The sequence below is a fragment of the Lonchura striata genome, chromosome 12 (assembly GCF_046129695.1).
Source record: "Lonchura striata isolate bLonStr1 chromosome 12, bLonStr1.mat, whole genome shotgun sequence".
Lineage (NCBI taxonomy): Eukaryota > Metazoa > Chordata > Aves > Passeriformes > Estrildidae > Lonchura > Lonchura striata.
In genome coordinates this window covers 13,699,381-13,721,936 of record NC_134614.1, presented here as the reverse complement: position 1 = coordinate 13,721,936, position 22,556 = coordinate 13,699,381, and the positions used below count along the sequence as shown (strand labels likewise).

General features: G+C 52.1%; 1 protein-coding gene across 2 annotated transcripts in view; it reads right to left on the bottom strand.

Annotated features, from left to right (window-relative positions):
* PLXNA1 (plexin A1) overlaps positions 1-22,556 on the bottom strand; it is a 116,377-nt gene that overhangs the window by 42,948 nt on the left and 50,873 nt on the right. For both annotated transcript variants that reach the window (XM_021532004.3, XM_021532015.3), the window contains exons 5-10: positions 21,830-21,930; positions 21,254-21,377; positions 19,000-19,153; positions 18,271-18,370; positions 9,351-9,465; positions 4,583-4,783 (exon numbers count right to left, since the gene is read on the bottom strand). In XM_021532004.3, the coding sequence (XP_021387679.1) occupies positions 4,583-4,783; positions 9,351-9,465; positions 18,271-18,370; positions 19,000-19,153; positions 21,254-21,377; positions 21,830-21,930 (795 nt within the window). The remainder of the gene's footprint in view (positions 1-4,582; positions 4,784-9,350; positions 9,466-18,270; positions 18,371-18,999; positions 19,154-21,253; positions 21,378-21,829; positions 21,931-22,556) is intronic.

The window sequence follows — 22,556 nt, the reverse complement described above, 5'->3', positions numbered from 1 at the left end:
GCAAATGTGGAAGAGAGGACAGAGGATGTTTCAGCCCCACCCACCTGGATACTGGTGTTCCCAGCAAGGTCTCCTTCTGCAGTTCAGGCAAGAGAACTCCTCGCTAAGCCTTTCTCAAGGCTCTTTACCCAAAACTTATCTCAGGCATCTTCCCAAGTAACAACCACCAACCTCACATTTTTTTCGCATCTCTGATTCTCACACCCACCCTGTCTCCATGCAGGGAATGCCACCAGCCCTGCACACAAGGGCTATGGCTGTCACCTGCCCTGAAAGTCCCACTTCTGATTCTAGGAAGCCCACTGCTCACACACACACCAGCTAGCAGCAACAGGCACTCAGAGCTACCCAGCTTCCCTTGGGATGAGAGATTCAGCACTCTGAGAAGGTGCCTCCAGGGAACCACACAGGAGACACAGCTGCAGTTAGCAGGAAACACCCCAAATCTGTGGGCAGATTGCACTGAGATGCACTTCAGGATGCTCCTGCAAATGCCTTGCCAACTGGACAAGGCACTAGCCCTTCCCATGGCAGAGGAGGTAGGGCAGCCCCACAGCCATCACACCCCTTTCCACAGGGCATCCATCCCACTTCAGCCACAACCTGCCCAACCCATCCCTGGGGAAGGCAGCAGAGGGGCTGCTCCTCTGCAAGCAAACCCACACATCCAAATTTCCTGTGCAGCCCCCCTCACTCCCACATGCACCATCCCCCTGGGCTGCATTTCTGGAGGAGCGCTTGGGCTGCAGCTGTGTCCTATTTTTCTGTAGTTGATGACCTCAACTCCTTCCCTGCACTACAGGGACAGCAGTAATGTACATCGCGTCTCGCCAGGGCTCAACTGCAATTCATCATTATTTTATCTGCTGGAATTTAATTGGATCCTATCAAACTCTCCTGATACTCCCTTTTCACTTTAAACACTGCTGCAGGAAAGATAAATGTAGGCACTGCTAGGATGGAGAGCGTGGCTTTGTTGGCGAACGGAGCTGGGGCTGTGGGCTCCAATCCCGCTTCCCTCTCCATGGCTGGTTAATTAGAGATACATATACTGGAGGTGTGCAGTGCTCAGAACAGGGCATGTGTGTATGATTTATGTTCCTCTATAAATATACCCTGGGCCGAGTAAAATACCGTCATCCGCACAACAGCACAACTTGACAGTAACGCTCAGCCTCTGATTCTGCATCTCCTTTCTCTCTTTCCACATGGATCTCCTCCTTTCCTCCCCAATCACACACAAGCTTCTTCACCTGGATTCTTCTTGCCTCAAATCCAGCATGATATGACAACCTGAGACCCTGGGAATATGTCAGAGCAACACCCAGGTTCTACAGCAACAAAAAAATATCCAGAAAACATAAATCTGAGAGGTCTTACTTCACTTCCTAGCATCCACACTTGGGGCTGGGCTTCAGCATCCACACTGGGGTACCACACATGTGCCCACCCTGCCAGCCCAGCTTGCTCTGCACCCACATCACTTTGTCCCAGCAATAATGCTCACTCCAGGTGAACATCCCAACCCAAGTCCAGCCAGAGGGCAGGAACCTCCACAGCCACAGCAGAAACGGTGGGCAAGGTGGGCTCTCCATGCCAGGGGCACTGGTGAGAAAGGAACCAAAAGGGAGCCAGGGAGGTGGCACAGCTGCTCCTTACCACGTGGGGCTTTGGTTAAAAAGAAAGGGAAATAACTGAGGCATGATGCTTAATTTAAAGTGCTGAGACAACAAGCTCATGAAAAGGAGATCAGGGGTTCTTCCTATTTATATATTTAAAGGGAAACAGCAGCTCTGGGGCTATTTCAGCCTTAAGAGGAACATTACAGAGAGAAAAATCCAAAGCCTTGACAGTGAGAAACACCTGTAGCCATTTTGCAAAGGCCAAGACTAAATCAGATCAAGTCCAATGTTACAGGCATCAGTGCAGATTTGGGACTGTGGCACTTTTCAACTGCAAAACTGCTTCATTTTTGCAGCAGTCAGGTGGATGAACTCTGTTGAGAGATGTCAGGTGGGAAAGAATAGGCAAAGGCAAGGATATTTGGAAAATTAATCTCAGTAGCATCAACCTTATGCATTAAGACAGGTGACAGTTTCTCCATCCTCTGCTGCAAAAGGCAAGCCTGGAAAAGTCTGCCTCCAGAAGATTAAAAGCAATCAATTTGCAAAAATTAGTTTATTGGCAAAGATCTTAATTTTCTTAGTTAGGCTTGTCTTTTCTTTTTGCATCTATACAATACATGTGAAAAACCATTAGGGTTGCTTTTCTCTTGAAGAGCAGAAAGAGACCAAAGTGAGGAGGCAGCAAATGTTCCTTCAGCTTGGTTTATGGCCTGGGACGCTGGGGAATACCAGAGCTGGTCTCCCTTGAGCTTGCCAAAGATCTATTGGGTGTTTCAAACGATGTTTATAGTCAACACTCAGACCTTAATGAATGAACTGCTGAATATTTAACCAAGATGTCCTTTCTTCAAAGTGCTAACAAGTCATTGGAGTTTGACAAGCACTAAAACAAAAGACAAAGAGTTTTAAGGGGCCTGACTTATTATGCCTTTCATTCACCAGTGATTCAGGAGAGCATCCCTTATTCCACAGAGTATTTAACCTCTTGTTTAGATCCCACTGAACTCCTGGAAACACTGTGTGCTTAAATGTCTTTCGGCATCCATCCTTCACTTGGTGGGAGGATGTCATCCTTTTCCTATTTCTCCATTTGCCAGTGTTCTCCACACCAAAATCCTAACCCAAAGGATGAAGTGCAATGGAAGAAGCCGTGGGGCCATGGCTGGGAGAGCCTGAAGCACTATCAAGCAACCAGATGGACTGCAAAAAGGCATGAAGGAGACAAACACCACACAAGTGTGAATCTGAATCCCCCACACCATAATGCAGCCTGGCTCAATGCCCTCAAACATTAAAGCAGGCAAGCAGACCCTGAAAGCAAAGCAGCTTTTTTCAAGTCAAAACTCTATTTTCCTCTGTGAAGCCAACCTACACCCAAAAGCCACATCTCCTGCCTCAGATTGTAGCCCCATAGAGCTGCAGCTACCTGTTCCCCATGGACCTCACAACACCACACACATGCTCTTCTGGCAATCTGTGCTGTTTTAACAGCATCCCTGACAGTTTCCAGGTCAAACATCCACCACTGTCAGCCCATGAAGAGGCACTGGTTACAGCTGTCCTGTCCCTCTGGAGAAGAGCTGCAGAGGCCATGCAACCCTGGCAGCCACGGCATCCCCTGGGAAACAGGGAATGCATTCTGCTTCAGACTGTCCCCCCTGCCTGACAAGCTGAAACATACTGGGGAGAAATGAGTCCACATGGTTCAGAGCCTCTCAGCAAGCTCCACCTCTGCAAAGGCATAGGCATCTCTCCCCAGCACCCCACAGGAGCCATCAGGCTGCTGCTCTCAGCACTGTGCAGCCACAGCACTTCCCTACAGGAGCATCCTGCAGCACACATGTCCCGGACTGCTTCGGAATGAACTCAGCCAAACCTCACACCACAGAACTGGGCAGGAGACAGCTGCCAGCTCCAGGCAGAGGAGACCTGGCAGGAGGCTGGACTGGCTGCACAGCATCCCCCCAGGACAGGAGGCAATGGCTCAGGATGCTCCCTCCTCCTGTCCAAAGGCTCTCTTGCCCTGGGATCACTGGAGGAGAGAGGGAGCCAGTGCTCATCTTCAGTGGCTTCTAAATGTCACTTGTGCCACCAAAGAGAGCAGGGATCAGCACTGGTGTTAGGCTGCAAATGAGCTTTCACAGTATGAGAGATGAAAAACAAATTTTAAAAGGATTAAACGGGAGAGCAAAGGGAGAGGCTGGCTGCATTTGGATGAGGGCAGGTCGGTGTAGAGCACAGCAGGCAGCTGAGGCACTGAGCAATGGCAGCTCCCAGTGGGGCTATTAGCACCCAGAGTGGCTTTGTTCATGGGCCTAGTGCTCAATGAGAGGCACACACACAGCTCACCCAGGACAGAGAAGGCAGAGACACCTGCAAGAAAGAGCTGAGGTGACAGGGCTGCAGGGGCAAGGACACAGAGGCAGGGAGCGATGCAGGGAGCATGGGATCTCCTGGCAGGCAGGCAGGGGAAGGAGGCAGCTGCTGGTCAGATCAGGGATAGAGTCAGGGATGGACAGAGGCTGCAGGGGAGGAGGGGAAGTGCTTGCAGGGCTGGCAGGCACAGCTGTATGTGGAGGGCTCCACGTGTGCAATGGGACACAGAGGTGTTACCTCCTTCCCGCCTGTAAAATGGGACAGCTTGGTGTTGGGGGGGCTCCAGCACATCCGAGCCCATCTAGCTCCAGTCCAGGCAACTTTCTTCAGCTTTGCAAACCCAATTTCCTTGGAAATGCTCCCTAAAGCCTGGTGGCTTCAGCACTGATCCTATCTGGAACAACCCCAAGCAGCCTCCCAGTGCAGCAGGGGGTGGTGGCTGGGAGCCCACCTCGCACCCCACAGGCAACAGAAACCCTGTGACCTGCCACCAGAGAGCAAAACTGCCATGCAACAAGCTGGGGTGGTCCTGGGGCAGGCAGGAAGGAGCAGCCCACAGACAGGGCTCCTGTGGCACTCACCGAGGTGTTCTGGCACTGGATGCTGGTGCTGTTGAAGCGCAGGGCGGTGACGCGCGTGGTGCTGCCGGGGATGTGGAAGATGCACTCGTAGTTGCGCTGCCCGGACTGCGGCTGGGGCAGGTTCTTGGCCGTCAGGGTGATGGGTTTCACCACACCCACAGGGATGTAGATCTGGGTGGAAGGCAGGATCTGAGGGCAATCCTGCAAGGGGAAAAAGAAGCAGATGATGAGATGGGAATAATGTACAGCCTCCCCCAGCACCCCTGTGACCGTCTCCTGGCTGGCAGGCTTGGCAATCCACTGCAAAAACACCACCTGAGCACATGCTTGAGAAAATCCTCATGTGCAGCAGCCCCAAACCAGCATCCTATGCCTGTTCTGCCCAAAGCCCTGAAGACAGGAAAGAAGAGCACAGGAAAGGAATCTGGTGGCGGAGCAGTAGAGTGTTTTCTACAGCTCAGGTTGATTTAGGTGGGAGAGGATCCATCTCTGGAATCTGTAACCTAACACTGCAACAGCAACACGTATTTGGGCCGACTGGTAACAATATGGATTTCAATGCCATCATTGCAACCAGCAGGTTTCAGAGTCAATGTCCACTGGACTGTGCATTGTCAAGCTACCTGCTCAGCCCTCTGTTTCCCTTACAGCCTCCATCCCCCTTGCTTCATAAGCAGACAGAAGAGACTTTTCTCTCTTTGATACAGCAATGTGCTCCTGGAGTGTGGCAAAGAACCTGCTCTGCAGCAAATTTTGCTGCTGCTGCTCCTATTTGCACCAGCTCAAAGCAGTACCACCCCACCCAGCCCAACTGCAGGCTGCCCAGCAGCAAGTGATTGCAGCCAGGGGATGCTGCTGAGTCTGAGCTGGAGGGGAAAGCACCTCCCTGCCAGCCCCTGGGGAAGGAGGCATTGGGAGGGCAAAGCACTCCAATTTTAATAGCCATGGGCTCCCAGCTGCTCCAGGGGAGCTGGTGACTCTTGTGTACAAAGCACAGGGGAGCAGGAGGGAGCAAAAATAAATGAGCTCAGGTAGCAAAACAGCTCTGCAGCCCTGGCGGGCAACACTTCTGCAACAACAGCCTGATGCAATCCCACACCAACTTTGCTGAGCCGGGCAGAGGTCTCACACCTACGGCAGCTACTCCTGGGAGTGTTGGCTTGAAATTACATCAAGAGGAAATGACATGTGAGCTGCTTTAGAAACAGAAATGCAGTGGATGCAGCCGCTCCACTGCTCTCACAAAGCTTCCGATGGCCACAGTGCGGCTGCAGGGGCAGCCCTGCCCCAAGGCCACCAGCAGCCACGTGTGACCAAGGCTGCCCAGCTGCCTCCTGCCATCCTGCAGCAAGCCAGGCTGAACCTTGCAAAGTGCCAGGCTTTATCTCAGCCAGTGTGATTAATTAACTTTCAAACAATGCAGAGAAAAGAAAAAGAAATTGTTTCATTTAGTGAATCTTAACAGAAAAACCCAACCACTTTTACTCTTTGGGTTTTCTGTTTTTCACAAGTCTGTATTCCCCAAAAGCACAATTTTCAAGGGGAGAAGCTATTTACCTCCAAAACACACTAAAAAATAAAAGCCGAGAGGAACAGTAGTGTTAGCCCCAAACCAGAGATGGCAACAGGGCTGGGGCAGTCTGGGGATGCTGGGCACTGCTCTGCCACCTCCCTGCTCCATATCACAGCTGCCACCCAGCAAAGTGGGGCTTCAGTTTCCCCCCACTTCCAGAATCAGCTCAACTCACAGTGAGGAAACACCTCATGCCCATTGCCATTTCCATGGAGTGTCCCCATAACTGCATGGTGGTTTTCCCCCACCAGTTCCCAGCTTCAAAATGCTGTCAGAGGAAGCAGCCCCTGCCTGCTTGATCTCCACATTGCAGGGGGCCCCCATGGATGGCACAAGCCTTCCCCATGAGACAAATTCAAACTTGGCAGGTGTAAACTCCTGGCTCGCTCTCCAACACTTCCATCTCCTCCTTTTTCAGTAATTATTGCTGCAGCCCAGCTGGGGTGGTGGGTAAGTCCACGCCCCCCAGGCTGGGCTCACCAAGACTGTTTGCAGGCATGCCCAGGGAGCACAGCAGGCAGGTGTGTCCCTCTCCCCACACAGGCAGGGGGCTCATTCTGCTCATTTGCAGTTTGAGTGATCCCCCCATGATGTCACACGCTCCACATCTGCCAGCAGAAGTGTCTCATCCAGCAAAAATGTCAGCCTGTGCCCAAACAGGAAGCACCTGGCGCTGGTGGGCGCCCAGGGTGCCCGGAGGGGTGGGGGTACAAGGACAACTCATTTCCCCTATGAGCAAGTCCAACCACTGACACAACTCGGTCTGGCATTGCCCAGCACTTCCATCCCTTGGGAACACTGCACAGCCCACAGAGCTCTGTGTCCTGCCAAAAATAGCCCCTCCCAGCAGAGCCCCAAGCCCCAGGAGGAGGCAGCTATGAAGGCGTGAGATAAGCAGAAAGCAAGGCCCCAAACATCACACAACTCAGAATTTTCTCCATTAAAACCATTTTTCTAGCTGGATGAGAACATGACTTGGAAGTCCAGGTTTGTCTGGCGAGGTAAGAGCTTTAGAATGACACTGCAAATGCTGCCATTTGGGTTTCTCTGGCAGCTGCCAGCTCCAGCTGCAAGGCTGTGCATCAGCAGAGATAGGATGAAGGCCGTCTGGGACTGGGCCTGACCCCAAATTTGAGGTTCCTTCACAAAGTCCTCAGCCATTCCCACTGATGGGGAATGAAGAACAAATGCAAGCTGAACCTACCTAATCTGAGCCAACACACTTGTTCCCCACAGTCCAGGAGCCTTTCCCCCTCCACAGCAGATCTGCATCAGCAGGGGCTGTCTCAGAAGAGCAGCCTTGTGGGATGGGATGCTCCAAAGTCCATCACTGACCACCCTTTGCCCACCACTGCACACCACAAGTGGAAAAAAATGAACAGCAGCCTGTGCTGCTTCATCGCCTCTTCCCCAGCCCTGCACCCTCCCAGCAAAGCCACAGAGGAGGGGAATCCCCAGAGCCCAGGCTTTCAAGCCACCACAGCCAGAGGACAGGGACATCCTGACTGCTGTCACCGTTTCCAGGCACATTTGTGTGAGTCGTGGCTCCTACCCATGCCCATTCCAGCTCTGACACCCCCAGAAATACAGAAAAGCATTCCTGGCATGCCCAGGACACAGTGCCATGGATCACTCTGTTTTCCTACAAAACAACCACTCTCCCACTCAGGAAATTGTGGTGAACTACCCATGGGAAGGAGCAGAGACAGTTACCCTCTGTCCCTGCATTTCCTGACCAGTGCCCACCCCACTTCAGCCAACACACAGAGACCAAATCCTGCTTAAAATAACCTTCCTGCAGAGAGGATGGGGCTGGATGTCTACCATTAACTTGTCTGGTGGTGCCATGGGACTGGCACCAAGCCCCCACACCCACCACATCGCCCTGCTGGGGACCAGGATGGCCAGGGATGGGGACAGGATGTCTCATCCCAGCTGGGTCACAGAGCCCACAGCTGCAGCTACTCTGAGGGTGCCTCACCATCCCTGCTGGGAACTGCTGAGCCCACACCAATGTGCAAACAGGCTGAGCCAGGCAATCCAAACCTCAAACCAGGCACTGGTCCATTTCCCAGTGTGGCCAAAAGGTCTGCTGGGGGACACCCTGCTCACACTGGGGAGGGACACACGCTCCTGAGCAGGCAGGGCATGGGAGAGCTGCACACATCCCAAGGGCACCACCACTGTGGGGACAGTCAGATGCTTTGGGGTTCACCTGGCAGGGATGGGGGCAGATCCCATGGCCTCAGTGAGGGTAATGGGCAGATGAGAACTGCTGTGTTCCAGAGGTCTGAACACCACGTGTTGTATTTGCAGAAGCAATGCCAGGGCTGGCTGGAAGTGTGACCTCAGGAGCAGGCTTCTGGGGTGCCTGAGATAGGCAGGTTGCTTGCTCACTGGATTTCTTCACAGCACAAGCTAGGAGAAAACAGCTTTTTCCAACTTTCTCAGGTTAGTAAATTCCTCTGGAGGCAGCAGGACCCTTCCCACTGGGGCCATATAAAGTCAGTGGGAAACCCATTTAAGTTAACTGGACCCCCCTTCCAGAACAGGGACAGAGTTTCCTTCCCATAACTCTCCCTTCAGGATCCAAATCAGCATTTACTGTAGAGGCAGCAGAAGCTTGCCAGACCTCCATACCCAAGCCAAGCAGCCAGTGATGCCACCACAGGCTGGGGACAGCAGGATGTCCTGCAAACACCCTGCCAAAGGCAGCTTTCCCCAGTGGGTGGCATGGATGCTGCACAGGATGAACCCCCCACAAAAGAACATGTTCCTTAGCAAAGCAGTTGAGATGAAGAAGGCACGAGGTGCAGCAAAACAGTTTGTTTTACAGATTTCAACCTTCCCCTCTCCAAAAACAAGTTGTTCTGCAATGACAGTTCGAGCTTGCTCCTTCACAAACATCAAAGGAAAATGCTTTAGCGATTCTGCCTTTGTTTTTCCTTTCATTCAGCCTAAAGTGCTCCGGGCTTCAGCCGACTTCCCAAGCTGCCTCTCCCCACCAGCAAGCCCACAGTTCCACCAACATTTCCCTTTCCTCCCTCACTGCTCCTCAGGTAGTCCCAGCACCTCAGGAGAGGCAGTGGGAATGGTTTTCTGACTGAGTTTGCCTTCTTCTAAGCCCTTCCCCAGAGGGCAGGGGACCCTGACAGGACCAGAACAGGCAAAGGGTGCAGTTTCACACTGTCTTACCTCAGAGAGCTTGACACGTCCCTCCAGGAAAGAGCAGTCAGCAGCGTTGTGGGTGCAGATGTGGCGGTACTTGCACCAGTGGCAGGGGAAGGAGCCGTTCACACAGGACAGGCAGCTGCAGAGGGAGAGAAGTGGGCAGTGTTAGGGCACCATCAAGGCAGAGTCCACGGGGACATTTCTTGGGATGCTTCAGCAGGACAGCATTGCCTAGGTGATCCTGTACCTCGGGGTGGAAAGGATCCTTTATCCACAGGGCACAGGCCACGCACTGGGAGGGAGATGCCTGCACAACCTGAGCTCACAGGCTTTGCCCATAGCAGGGTGGGGGGATATGGTCTTTCAGGCACTGCAGGATTTGTGTCCCAGCTGAAGAGGCCACGTTCCCTCTTCTTCTTGGCAGGCTGACCCTGACTGCCCCACTCCAGCAGGAGCTGAGCTCCAGACTTTGGGAGCTTTATTTGGGTTCACTGAAAGACGATTTTAGTAAGAGGCAGCAGAACAAGGGCTCTGCACCACAGGGGAACAGGGGAGAAAGGGCCAGATTAATGCATGCTCATTGAGAGGAAAATTATAACTGGTGAAAGGTTGGGTCAGATTAACATTTCGGGACTGTAGGGCCTTTCAGGCACTCACAATAGGTTGTGTGTGACCCCCTCCCTCACCCTCCCAGCCCAGCCCAGCTCAGCCGCGTGTGCGTTGTGCCTGTGCCTTCCACCCCTCCTCAGCCCCAGACGCTTCCATCTCCCCCCCAGCCTCCTCCCAGGGCTCTTTGTGCACAGGGATCACTCCTGCTCCCCTCTCCCCATCTTTTCTGGGCGTGTGTTCAGGACCCAAGGATGCCCCATGCTCTGCTTTCCAATCCTCCTAGCAATGAAACCAGCCCCAAGGATCTGATGGCTCTCCCCAGAGCAGGAGGGGACACACAGAGTCCCAGAGCCATTCACAGGAGTGGCACCTCGACAACCTGGTCAGCTACCCTCACTAACCCCCTCCCAGGCACCTCTGTTTGCATCCCACAGTTGGAGGGAGGTTTTGGGGGTTTCAGTCCTGAGGAGGGAAGGGGCTGAGCCCCCCCTGCCATGCTGTCTGGGGGGGCATAGCAGACAGGTCCCACATTTAGAACACGAGCCTTCACAGGGCGGGTCTGCACCAGGCATGTCTGTGCAGCCCAAGCTGCTCTCCCAAGGAGGAGATGGGAGAGCTGCTGAGACATAGGCTAAAAGGCAGCAAAAATAATCAGCCTGGCTTCAAAAAAAAAATGAAAAAAAAGAGAAAAAGAATAAAAGAAAAAAGCAGCAGCACTAGTTTTCACCTTAGAAGGCTCATACCTGCTCCTCACCGATCTGAGCATCAAAAGGATCAGGCCCAAAGCAATTATATTTAAACAAAGACAGGCTCTTTCCCTGAACACAGCTCTGGCAGGAGGCAGACAGCCCTGCCCAGCCCAATCCTCCTCCTAATCACAGCTACCTCTCTGCCTCTACCCCTGGGAAACGACAGGAAAACACAGCATCACCCTGTGAGGCAGCTGAAAGACAATCTTCCTGGAGAAGATATCCTTGGTGGCAGAGCCTGGCATGCCAAATCCCTTGCCCTCCAGCAGAATTGTCACTTTGGAGGTGTGGGGACCTGAGGGGGCCACAGGGTGCAAAGACACACCCAAGGCTTTGCAGGACTAGGTCTCCCCGCCTGCCCTGGGGTTTCACACACCATTACATATACAGCCAGAGCTTCCCAAATCCATGCACACACACTAAGGAAATATTTAATTAAGCTGCTTGCAAAGGGGGCTGGAAGTCATTTCCATGTTTCGCTCACATTTTCACTTCCAAATGAACAGCCCTTTTAGCTTTACCCACAAATATGCTAATTGAGATGCTCCTTATGCAAATATATGCAATTTTATTTCAGCTGCAGAGATTCAACTTAAAAGCAGAGCCCCAGCCTCCTATCTCTGGTTGCTTTGATAGAGGGAGGTGCAGAGGGTGGGGGAAATAGGGAACACAAACAAAGGCAAAGGACAGTCCTGCCCTCCTGCTAAGGGCTCAGGCAGGACCAATGGACAGATAAATCCAGGATATGGAGGGGCAGGACAGGGAACATACAGATTAATCCTCACAGGAGTAGCTCAGCCCCAGAGAGGTCACATAAGAGAGAAGCACAAGCAGCCACAAGCCACATGCTGGGGCACAAGCTCCCAAGAATCGCCCCCACCATCCTCCAAAGAAAAGATTTTTCCAGTCACCAGGTCCTTCAGGATCTGCAAAGGGACTCCCCAGTCCTTTTCACCACCACACAAGGCATCTCAAAGCATCTGGGTGAAGTTCCTGATGCAGCCCTGCCCTGGGCACCCCAACCCCAACAGCTGCAGCTCCACTCACAGTTCTTCAGGATCAAAGCCAAATCTTGGCTATTTCAAGACCCTCCTCACCTGAGGATCTCCTTTGCCATATTGGAGGTCCCAGCTGGTGTCCTGGTCTCCCCTTGCCAAAGGATCTCCGGTTATCCTCCAAGTACACACTGAGGTGCACGGTTCCCCTTTCCTACTTTGGCTCTCCCAGTTGCTCTAACTTAACTGAGCCATTCCTAAAGCCCCATCCTCAGCGATGGTTTCCACACTCTCCCTTCTGCCACAAGGACATCAAATGCCACTGTGAGAGCACTCACCACACACACCTCGCTCTGCAGCATTTCTGCTGCATTTAGAGCCAGCCCAGGTCAAAGTGGTGAGTAAGTCAGCACCTGGGTGCCACTAACATGGTGAAACACTGTCGACAGCCTGCCTCAGTCCTGCTGGCCTCAGCACGGCTGTTTGACCACCACAGCACCCTGCAAGGCTGCCCAGGAGCTGAGGCAGGGATCCCTGGCTGCTGGTCAGGCTGGGCAGCCCGGCTGGGGCTGTGTCCCAGTGTGTCCGTGTGCCATGTGGCTGCTCCTGGCACGGGAGCAGGCTGCTCGGCAGCGTGATGCCATCTGTGCCGTCTCTCTCCTTCCCACGGTCAGGCACTCTTCCCTCATCACTTCTTGCCTAAGAGGCTTTCATCACTCCTGGTAATTAGAGGGAGGCTCTCCTTCATGTGTTGAAGTGTTCCGCCTCCCCAGAGCGTGCCAGGAGAGCAAGAAGCCCAGTGAGGCAGGAAACTGATGGTGGGGGTGCAGCACTGATATGGACCCACAGCTTGTCCCCCATCTGCCTCCTCCCCAGCCCTGCCAGGGGCCAGTGGGATGAAGCCCAGGCAAGCAGGGAAACGGGGCCAGACCCACTGGCAGTGCCCTCCTTGCCACTGTTGACCTGGTGAGAGTGGTGTGGCACCAGCCTCAGAGCAGCACTTCAGGGTCACTCTGTGCCACATGCCCCATCCCAAAACAAGTCCAGGCTCACTGCTGGCCTGAAACCTCCCCCAGCCAGGGCAGGCATCCTTGCAGGCAACAATGCAGCTCTGCTCAACTTTGAGTGCCCCAGGGTCAAAGCCAGAGCCTCCTCACAGCCCCAACACTTGCTTCGTCAAGTGTGAGGAGCCAGAGCCTCCTCACAGCCCCAAAATCTCACCCCACAGCTGGGCCAAAAACTCCCCTCCACTTCATAAATTATTCCAAACTTGGTAATGCCATGCTAGGGAAGGGGTTGCAGAGAAGCAGAGGTGCAGATAGGGCAGAAGGACAGCAAAGACCAGGGTGGGTACAGAGCCAAAAGCATCACTGCAGGATCAGCCCAGACCCAGGAGCAGCTTCAGGAACTGACTCCTCCCTGAGTGTGCAGGCACCTTCAGTGACCATGGAGAGGTTCCAGCTGTCTCCACACATGACCCAAAGCAAAGCTGTAGCTGATGGGAAGTGTGGAGAGCCAGCAGTGCTGGATCCAGACTCCTCACTCGCTCTCCTTCCTGCATTGCCAGCCCCAGGTGTGCCACGATGCCACGTGCCCAAAGCTCTTCATCACACGGAACAGCAGGGGCAGAAAACAAAACCAGCATCCACAGGAGCAAGATAAGGCTGAGCAGCAAACAGGAGCGGGCCAGGAGGTGTGAGCGCTGCGGGCACACACACACAGACACCGAGGCTATTTCTATGGCACAGCACGTCCCTGAAGGAAGGAAGGACATGGAGTGAAGGGCAGGGAGGAGGAACAGGGGGAAGTTGAATGGCACCAGGAGCAGAGCAGGGGAGGTCCATTAAGAAGGGAAATTATAAACACAGTGCTGATGAAAACAGCATCTGTACAGGCACAGCACAGCCGCCTGCGAGCCCCCTGACTGTTCCTCAGATCTCCTCTTGGCAGGAAGATGCATCCTTAGTGAATACTCAGCTCCAGCACAGCCTGCATCTGGAGCAGCAGCTGTCAGGGCTGAGGGGCTGAACTGCAGTGCTTTGGGCTTTATATCCATCTCTCTACCCTAGGGAGAAGGGGAAATCCTGAAGAGCAGTGGAACCTGACACTCAATGTCCCCCCAGCCCCACAGGCAGCTTCCTCACTGGTGCCCAGGAAAGGTGTGGGGTGGGAGTCAGCTCTCGCCTCCTTCCATCCCTGCCAATCTCAATCCATTTCTGCCTTTCCTTTCACACCAACCCAATTCTTTTCCATCCCTGCCAGCTTTTGCCAAGGTCCTTACAGGGTGGTTCAGAGCATCCACCATCACACTGGAGGATGCAGAATCATGCCCTGGGTTTTAAGATAATACTCTTGAAAGATACTCAGCTGCCTCCCTTTACTGAAGCATAAGACCAGGCTGCAGCAGCCCTCCTCATTCCCAACATACATGATGTAAACCAGGTTATCCTGAGCTGTCTCTGGGGCCATCCTACAGGATTTTCTACCTGCACCAGCTCAGGAACACACAGGGGTCTGTTACCACCACGCCACTCAGCCACAAAGACTCAGATACACTCACTCAACTTCTTGCAGCCATCTGTCCATGCCTTTAAAGAGAAAGCATCTGTAAGCATCTGGAAACGAGCAACAGTGGGCCAACGGAGAAGCAGCCACGCCATGTGTGGGCAGAAAGAAAGGCTGCAGAGAGGAGCCCAGTGGCACAAGGGTGCCAATGGGTGCCTCAGCCACCAGAACAGCCCTGCCCTGCCTTACCAGCACAATCCTGCTGCTCCCAGCCCTTGGGACATGCATTAAAATCTCATTTACTTAATGGAGGCTTATAGGGAAAGCCTGACCTGTGGGACTGAGACACAGCAGAGTCACATCTTTCCAGCCTGGAGGAGTTAGAGCCATTTGGCATGTCTGCCCTTGCCCTAGTGTCAGAGAAATTCAGCACCCTGCAGCTGATGGGACATGGGTGTCACACCTGTCACTACACTGAGGCACAACAATGAGGCTGGTAGCATCATGACCACCTCCTCGTCATGATGACCACATCCAGGTTTCCAGGATGCTTGGATTCCCTCCTGGAATCAGACTTGCTGATATGATTCTCCCCCTTTCCCTGTGCTACACCTGGATTTTTGCTTCCACATTGCAGTGGCAGGACATGCTGGTGATGAGCTGAGCACGTTGGTGCTTGAAAAACCAGCAGCTCTGCAAAACCTGCCCACAGAATTGAAGGAAGCACCAAAGGCTCTCATCTTCTTCTTCCCCATCCCACTCTACTTGCCAGCTCCCTTCCCACAGCCACACACTCCAAAAAGCCAAACCACAACAGGATTTATGAAACAGAGTTTCCAGAAGAGAAATCCAGCAAGGCAACATGGAAACAGCAGGAAGAAATAAATACATCTCTCTATTCCCTGGAATTGCTCACTAGCTTTCTGTGAGGATTCCCTACTCCCCAACCCCGCCAGCAAGCTCTGCCAGAGGCAGGCAGGGAGCCTGGTGTTACATCTTTATCTTAAAAGGGGACTCATTTCCCCACAAATGCTTTGAAGAAGGCGTTTAACTCTGACAAAGACGACCTCAACATCTGCCTGTGCACGCGCTGGACTGGGGCTGACTCATTACACGATCAAAGGTGCCGAGCGGCCTTTAAATGCCTGCACTTGATCGGTGTCCCATCGGAAACCCCCACGGGAATCCACCCTGGCCCTGCTCGGGGGTTTGCATCTCATTCTCCACTGCAGGAACCACAGCCTGTCCCCAGGAGCTGCAGACAAGCCTGTGGGCTCATCTACTCCCTCATCCACCCACATCCCCCTCTGCAAGGGCCCCATTTCCCTGCATCAAACCCTTGGCTTCCAGTCCCCTGTTAAATCCATACCCCACAGCTCAGCCAGAAGCATCCCCTGCCCAATGCCCAAGCCTTTAGGAGCAGAATCCCCAAAAGGCACCACTGCCTGCAAACACATGCCAGGGCCCTCAGGAACCCTGAGTACATAAAGCTGGGACCTCCACAAGCTTCCCAGGTAACTCCTGGAAAGGAATGAAGCCCCAGAGAGGATGCAAATTCCAGACCAGGGCTCCCAGGGACCCTGCACAAAGTATCCCAGGACCCACTGATGCTGGTCTGTGATGAGAACAGTTCGATAACACAGGCACAAAGCCCTGCATTAACAGATGGGACAGCGTTGGGGCTCTACCTGGAAGGCACCCCCTCTGCTCAGAACATCACAGCCAAACATACAGGCAGCGCAACCCCCTCTGTACCCTCCTCTCCTGTAGAAGTGATCAGATGCATCTTCCCTTCTGTAACCCCTCCCTTGGCCAGGCAGGCTTCAGCAGCCCTTGAAAATGCATGGGAAGAAGACCTGCCAAGGTGGTGGGAAATAAGAGAGCCAGGATGCTCACGCAGCAGCAGGATCATCCCCACAGCCCGCATTTTGCTGATGCCTTTCCAGATGTCTGCTGAAAATAAGAAGGGTCAGACTCTCCCCCATGCACATGGTGGAGCTGCATTGGTTTCCTTTGGAGCTACCCCAGCTGACATCAGCAAAGAGCTGCCTTACTAGCCTCCCATCTCCCCACAACCATCTGAAAAATCTCACTCAAACATTTTGTCTTCAGCTGAGAAATGATTCAACATGCAGAACTCTGCCTTCCAACCTAAGCAAAGCCGTCCAAATATAAAAAGAAAACATAACACACAGTGATCAGAGATCTCCACAGGAAAAACATTAGCCTCATGGAAAAGCACATTGTTCCTAATACAGAATTTATCAGGCTGACGTATAGATTTTCCTCCACAAAATATGAAACCTGGATCTGAAAGGCTATTAACTCCAGAGAGATCCATTAAAGACGCCTGTCTGCAAATGGTATTTAAAAGTATTGCATCATCCCAGGAGGAATTGTCATGCTCTTTGGCTACGATTCGACTGCAGGTCACATAGTTAAAACTACCTCCAAACCCTAAAACTCTTGATGTCAAAAAAATAATAATGTTCACCAGCTTAGAACATGGGCTTTTCTATCAGCTTCAGCTGGGGCCATAAATATTAATGCATCCATAATTAGCCTTTTTAAATAATGCATCCAAAATTAAACATCAACGCAGTAATAAATCAGTCAGGCTCTTTGTTGCAGGTTTGTTTCAGGGAGGTAGGGGTTTTTTCCCCTCCTGTGTCAGGCACATAAAATAAAATGCCAATTCCCTCATCACCTCTTCCCGCCAGACCACTGATTGGACCAAATCTGATGCCATTTGTACTTAAAAGTCATCTTTCTTTCATTTACAAAAATAAAAGTCATATCTGCTTTTTGATTTGCAAAATACTGACATGCAGCCAGCCCGAGCCAAAGCTGAGCTAATGTTATTGAAACCACAGGACGTGAAGGGAGACAAAGCTCATCTCAGAGTCAAGGTGAGGGAGAAAGTCAAGTTTGCAAAGTCTCTCCTCCCTCACTGGCACAGTGCTCCCAGGAGGAGCCCTGTTCCCTGTGCAAAGAGCAGGAGGGAAGGAATCCCTGTGATGCAGAAACTTTGCAGGGGCTCTCCTCTGACACATCCCTCCTGGAGCTCACTGCGGGTGGGTTCCCAGCCAGAACACCTGCACCTCACCTGCTCTTCCCTGATCAAAGTGGAAACTCTGAACAGGCTTTGGAGGAGTGAACTTCCCCCAAGCCAGGCTCAACACTTTGCAAGAAGACATCCAAAAGAGATCACTTGGCATTTGCTTCTCTATAATTACTGATCAGCCAGAGCACCACCATCCATGGGAGGTTTCTGGCAGAGAAATGAAATTTCTTGCATTTTTGAGCTCCAAATTCTTTGCCCAAACACACCCCAGCATCAGCTCTGCCGGTCCTACCACACAGTCATCCCCCACTGCTCGAGAACACTGTCTGCAGCTTCTCAGCAGGAGTTGTGGTTTGAGACTTTAAACACCTTGCTTAGACAGCACATCAATAATCCACACCTCCTCTATTTTATCAAATGCATATCTCAAGCTGTCTAAAAACCCTTACAGGAGTAGATTTCACAGCAGCCTGACAAAAAAGCAAATTCACAATTACTTCCAGTTAGGAAATTCTTGGGTAAACGCCCCAGGACATGTGGCATGTTCCATCCCATGTTGCTGTAACTTTCCAGCTCCCTCTCCACAGCAAGCCTGGAAAGCAGGTACCGTGGCAGGAAAGCACAGGCTTCTCCTTTTGCATTGCCAAGTCACTCCTATTAACTGTTTCCAGGAATAACAAGATGCTTGCCGTTTTTGGTCACATGGATTGATTTCTAAGGTCTGCAGTGCAGTAAACTCGCTTTTTCTTCCAAAGTTTTGCCAAACCCAAAGCCCTGTTTTTATGTGAGGTTCTAGCCTGACGCTACATGTTCCCACACACCCAAACCACCTGTGGGTTCTCTGGTCACTGTCCCAGTTTACACAGGCAAAAGGAGGTGGTTTCTCACTGTGAAAACCACTGTACTCAAATGCCCTTTCCTCTTGCAACATCAGCACCCACAAAGCTGAGAACTCTCTCCCAGTCTCACACCATCCCACCAGTCTTTTCCTGGAGCCCTCCCACAAAGTCCAGGCCACTTACGACTGATGGACGCTGCAGTTGTAGAAAACAAAATCCACAGAGGCAAATTTCTTCCCTGTCTCCTTGGATTTCAAGTAGAGCTTCACCACTCGCTTGTCCCCTGCAAGAGACCCAGGCAAAGAAAGGCATCAGAAAGGACACAGTGCTTGGCCCAACATTAAGTGCAAGGCTTGTGAGGGGCTGGAGGGAGCTGAGCATCACCACTCAGTCCAGTTAATTAACAAAATCCTCCAAGAGTGGCAATAAAAAGAGAGGATTCATCCACACCCATTCAGACACCTAAGAGGCCAGCAGAGCCTAAGTACAGCTCTGAGCCCCTACAGCTAAACACAGCCTGCTGGCATGGAGACTGGGGCATGGTACTGAAGGGGTGTTTAATAGTTTTGGGGTCAGGAGAATGTCCTAGATCCCATGGCCACATCTGCCCAGGAATGGTTCACAGATGGAAATAGTGTCAGCAAATAAAATCACAAAATTGATTGGGTTGGAAGGGACCTTAAGGATTATCTAGTTCCAAGCCCACTGCCACAGGCTGCATCAAAGCAGCTGTGTCCATAGCTTGGAGGAGACAAAAACACCAGCCTCCTATATCCCGAGAACCCAAGTGGTGTTCAGATCCCGAGACTGGGATCACTGTCACGGGAGGACTGTCCTCCTCTACCTCTGCCTGTGGGGTAACACGTGGGACATTTGTCTCAGGCTTTCTTCCAGCCTGGGGCACAAGCTCACCGCGGCCCCTGGTGATGGGGATGACATCCTTGGCAGAAGGAGAGCTGCAGTAGATCTTCCCATCCTCAATGCGGCTCTCTGACTCGGTGAAGTCTTCAAAGGAGCAGTTGACTCCTGCCGAGAGGTCTGGGACATTCCAGGCCTGCAGGACCAGCTAGGGAGGAGAGGCAAGAGCATCAACACAGAGAAATAGGAAAATAGGCTCCTCTGTGTCTGCCGTGTGTAAGTCTAGCCAACAGAAAAGGCCAGGGGGTGCAAGCCTTCCTCTGCCACCCACACATGGTGAGGAGACCTGCTCTGGGCTTTTGCAAGGGAGCTCCATCCATGCACCTTCCTGCTCAAGCAAGGAGCACAGGTTTAAATGAGTTAAGAGCTGGAATGACTCACAGCCTCTGTCCTCTGCCCTTGGCACACCACAAGCCATTATGCCTCAGCTCTCTACAGAGACCAAGAACAGCATTGAGACTGAAGTATCTTGCACAGAAAGGCAGAAAGGCACCCACTCCAGCAGAGGTGAGGAGGGGAAGAATGCACCTCTTCCTTCACAAAGTCATCCCCAGGGTCAGCAGTTCTCACTTTACAAAACGCTTGCCTTATTTCTAATTTGAATTTTTCACAGCTTCCAGCCATTAGTTCTTGTTATGCTTTTCGTTGATAGATTAAAAAGCCCTTTAGTCCCTGATATTTGCTCCTTGTAAAGGCACTTATACTCTGTAATCAAGTCACCTCTTAATCTTCTTTTTGATAAGCTAAGCAGATTGAGCTCTGGAAGTCTCTCACTGCAAGGCATTTTCTCCAGCCTTCAACTCATTTACATGATGTTTACGGGAGCTTTTCAGCCCCTCCCTTTGACAGCTGCACTCCAGCCCAAGCAGAGCATCCTCGTGTCATCCACCCCAGACCTCTGTGCAGCATCCTGCCATCAGTATGGAGACAATTACCCCAGGAGTGAAAATACTGCCCAGCTCCTGGCTTCATCCAGGAGCATCAAGAGTCTGCAGCGAGGGCTCAGCCCCAGCACCACTTTCCAGGACAGTAGGTGAACTTCCATCCATGGTTAACTTTAGACTGGGCAATACCAAACCCCAATTTCTCTGATAAACAGCCCCACTCAAACCCAGCTGCTCTGAGGAATTTCACCCATACCACCCTCCAGTCCCAGCAGGTCCCATCTGCAGCCATACCACGTTCATCTCCACATTACCAAAGAACATCTACCCCCACAGAAGTGCTTTCCAAACTGTTTCCATCCAGTACAATTCCCCTCTGATGAAAACTTTTTGAGATCTGTCACGGAGCCAGTTCTTAATCCACTTAACATGTGCTTTATCAATATTGTATAATGCTAATTTTTAATCAGAACGTTGTGTTGTACCAAGTGAAAAGCCTTGTAGGAGCCTAAAGACATCACATCCCCACAGTCTCTCTTCTAATTCAAGTCATAAATTCACCAAAGAGCAAAATGGGGTTTGTCAGACACAAACCCACTTTGACTGGCATAAATTATATTCCCATCCTTAAATCATTATAAGGTGTATTCTGCATTTGTTCTTTTTCTTCTTCTAATTCTGAAGTAAAACTAAGCAGTCTCTGGCTATTTGGTCCTTTATGCATCTGAGAAAAAAAATGAGCACCTTTTCTGTTTCTGTGGCTTTTCTCAACATTCGGTTATTTATTACAAAGTCATGTTATAACATACATCCCCAGGCCACAGAACTCCTTGGCCAACTTCTTTAGGATTCCTGAGTGCCAGATATCTAGGCCTGGCAGTGTATTACTAGTATATGCTGTTTCTTATTCTCTTCATGGTGCTAATGGCCTGAAAAATACTTCAGGGAAGTGCCTCATCCTTTCTGCTTGCACAGAGAGAGAGCAGCAAGTTAAGCATCAAAGTCTCATCCCAAAATATCTACTGCAGGCTGGAGTCAGAGACAGGCTATTGAACTGGAGCTAGAACGCTGGCCTACGAATAGCATTTTTGATGGGTGTGCTGTCATTATGGAGAAATATTTATTGCTCAGTTATGTCATTTCTGAATAATCATCAACTGGTTTACTATCTCCATCAAGATGGAGCCAACGGCTTGCCCTCATCACTGCCTTGCACTTTGCTCTGCTTCGTCTCAGATCTCTCTTCCTCTTTTTCCCTATTCATCGTCCAGTCATCAGTTATTTTTAATTGCCTCCTCTGCAGCCTTTGCCTCCAGAGGGTCAGGAGGTGGCAGGAGGAGTGTGAGGGAGCAGAGGTGTCTTACCGGGACCTCGGACATGGTGACTGAGATGTTCTTGGGCTGCACGGTGAGCTGCACGCACTGCCGCAGCTCCGAGGCGAAGCGCTGCGGCTCGTCCGCCCGCTCGCACCGGTCCTTGCGGGAGCAGCTGCGGGGGAGGAAAGCACCATGGTGAGGAGGATCCCCTGGGGTTCTGCAGGGCTTTGGGCTGGCACCATGGCAAACAGACCCTCTGGCATGGAAATGATACCCAGACAGGGACCTTGGATGACCGAGGCCAGTACCAGAGCTCTGCTGTCCCCTGAAACTTCAGGAGTATTTTGTATTCAGTTATTTGTATTTGTATTCTTATTGGCACAAGAATGCTAAACCCAGGAGCCCATGGGCAGGATGAGCAAGCTCTGGCAGCAGCTTCACCATGCATGGAGGCTCCTAAGCACAGCCTGGGCATCACAGGAGGGGATGACTGACCCTTTGGACCATTCCATCTCAGCATTTTGGGACCAAAGTCCAGGAGGGAAGCCCCCAAGGAGACCAGCGGTGGGGATGGACACATTTTGGCAGCTGTAGGAGCTGCAGGGACAATGCTGCTGTACTCACATGTTGTGGAGCACACACCAGCCGCAGTGGGGGTCCCGGGAGCCCAGGCACAGCTCACAGCTCTCGTACTGCTCGCAGCTCTCCACCGGCACACGCGTCACCTGCGGGGAGCAGGCACGAGTGAAGGGGGCCGGGCTGCTGTGCCCACACCCTGACACGGCAGAGACACACCCAGCACAGGCTCACCCTGGCCTGTTAGTGGGAAGGCAGGAGAGGGAGCAGGCTGAGCCCCTCACCATCACCCACTCCTCTCCCAGGCCCAGGCAGCACATCTGCAGGCAACACTCCCACCCCAGAAAGACTTTTACTCCAAACAAGTTCCTTTCACTGTTGCACCTTTGCAGTATTTGAGAGTGAGCTGGGCCAACTCACCTCCACATAGGCTCCCAGTGCCAGCCAGGCACCCATGGCTGCTGCAGCCCTGCTCTGAAAGGGTTACCAGTCCTTTATTAATTGCTCCTCCAGATTTGATTAAAATCCCCTCATTCTCCAAGCCCTTCGAGCTCTGTTACAACTGTTCATTTAATTACTTTCCACCAGCACTCTGATAACACCAAGCGTACCAGGGAAGAGAGTGGGCTTTATTAAGGAGAGGGGAGGAGAAGAGGGAGGACAGGGAGGGGGTGCAGGGAGAGGGTTCCTGCTTGCCTGCCACAAGGAATCTGCAGCACCAAGCAGCTGCCCATGCCTGCCGTGCTTGTGCCTCAGTTTCCCCACTGCTTCCATG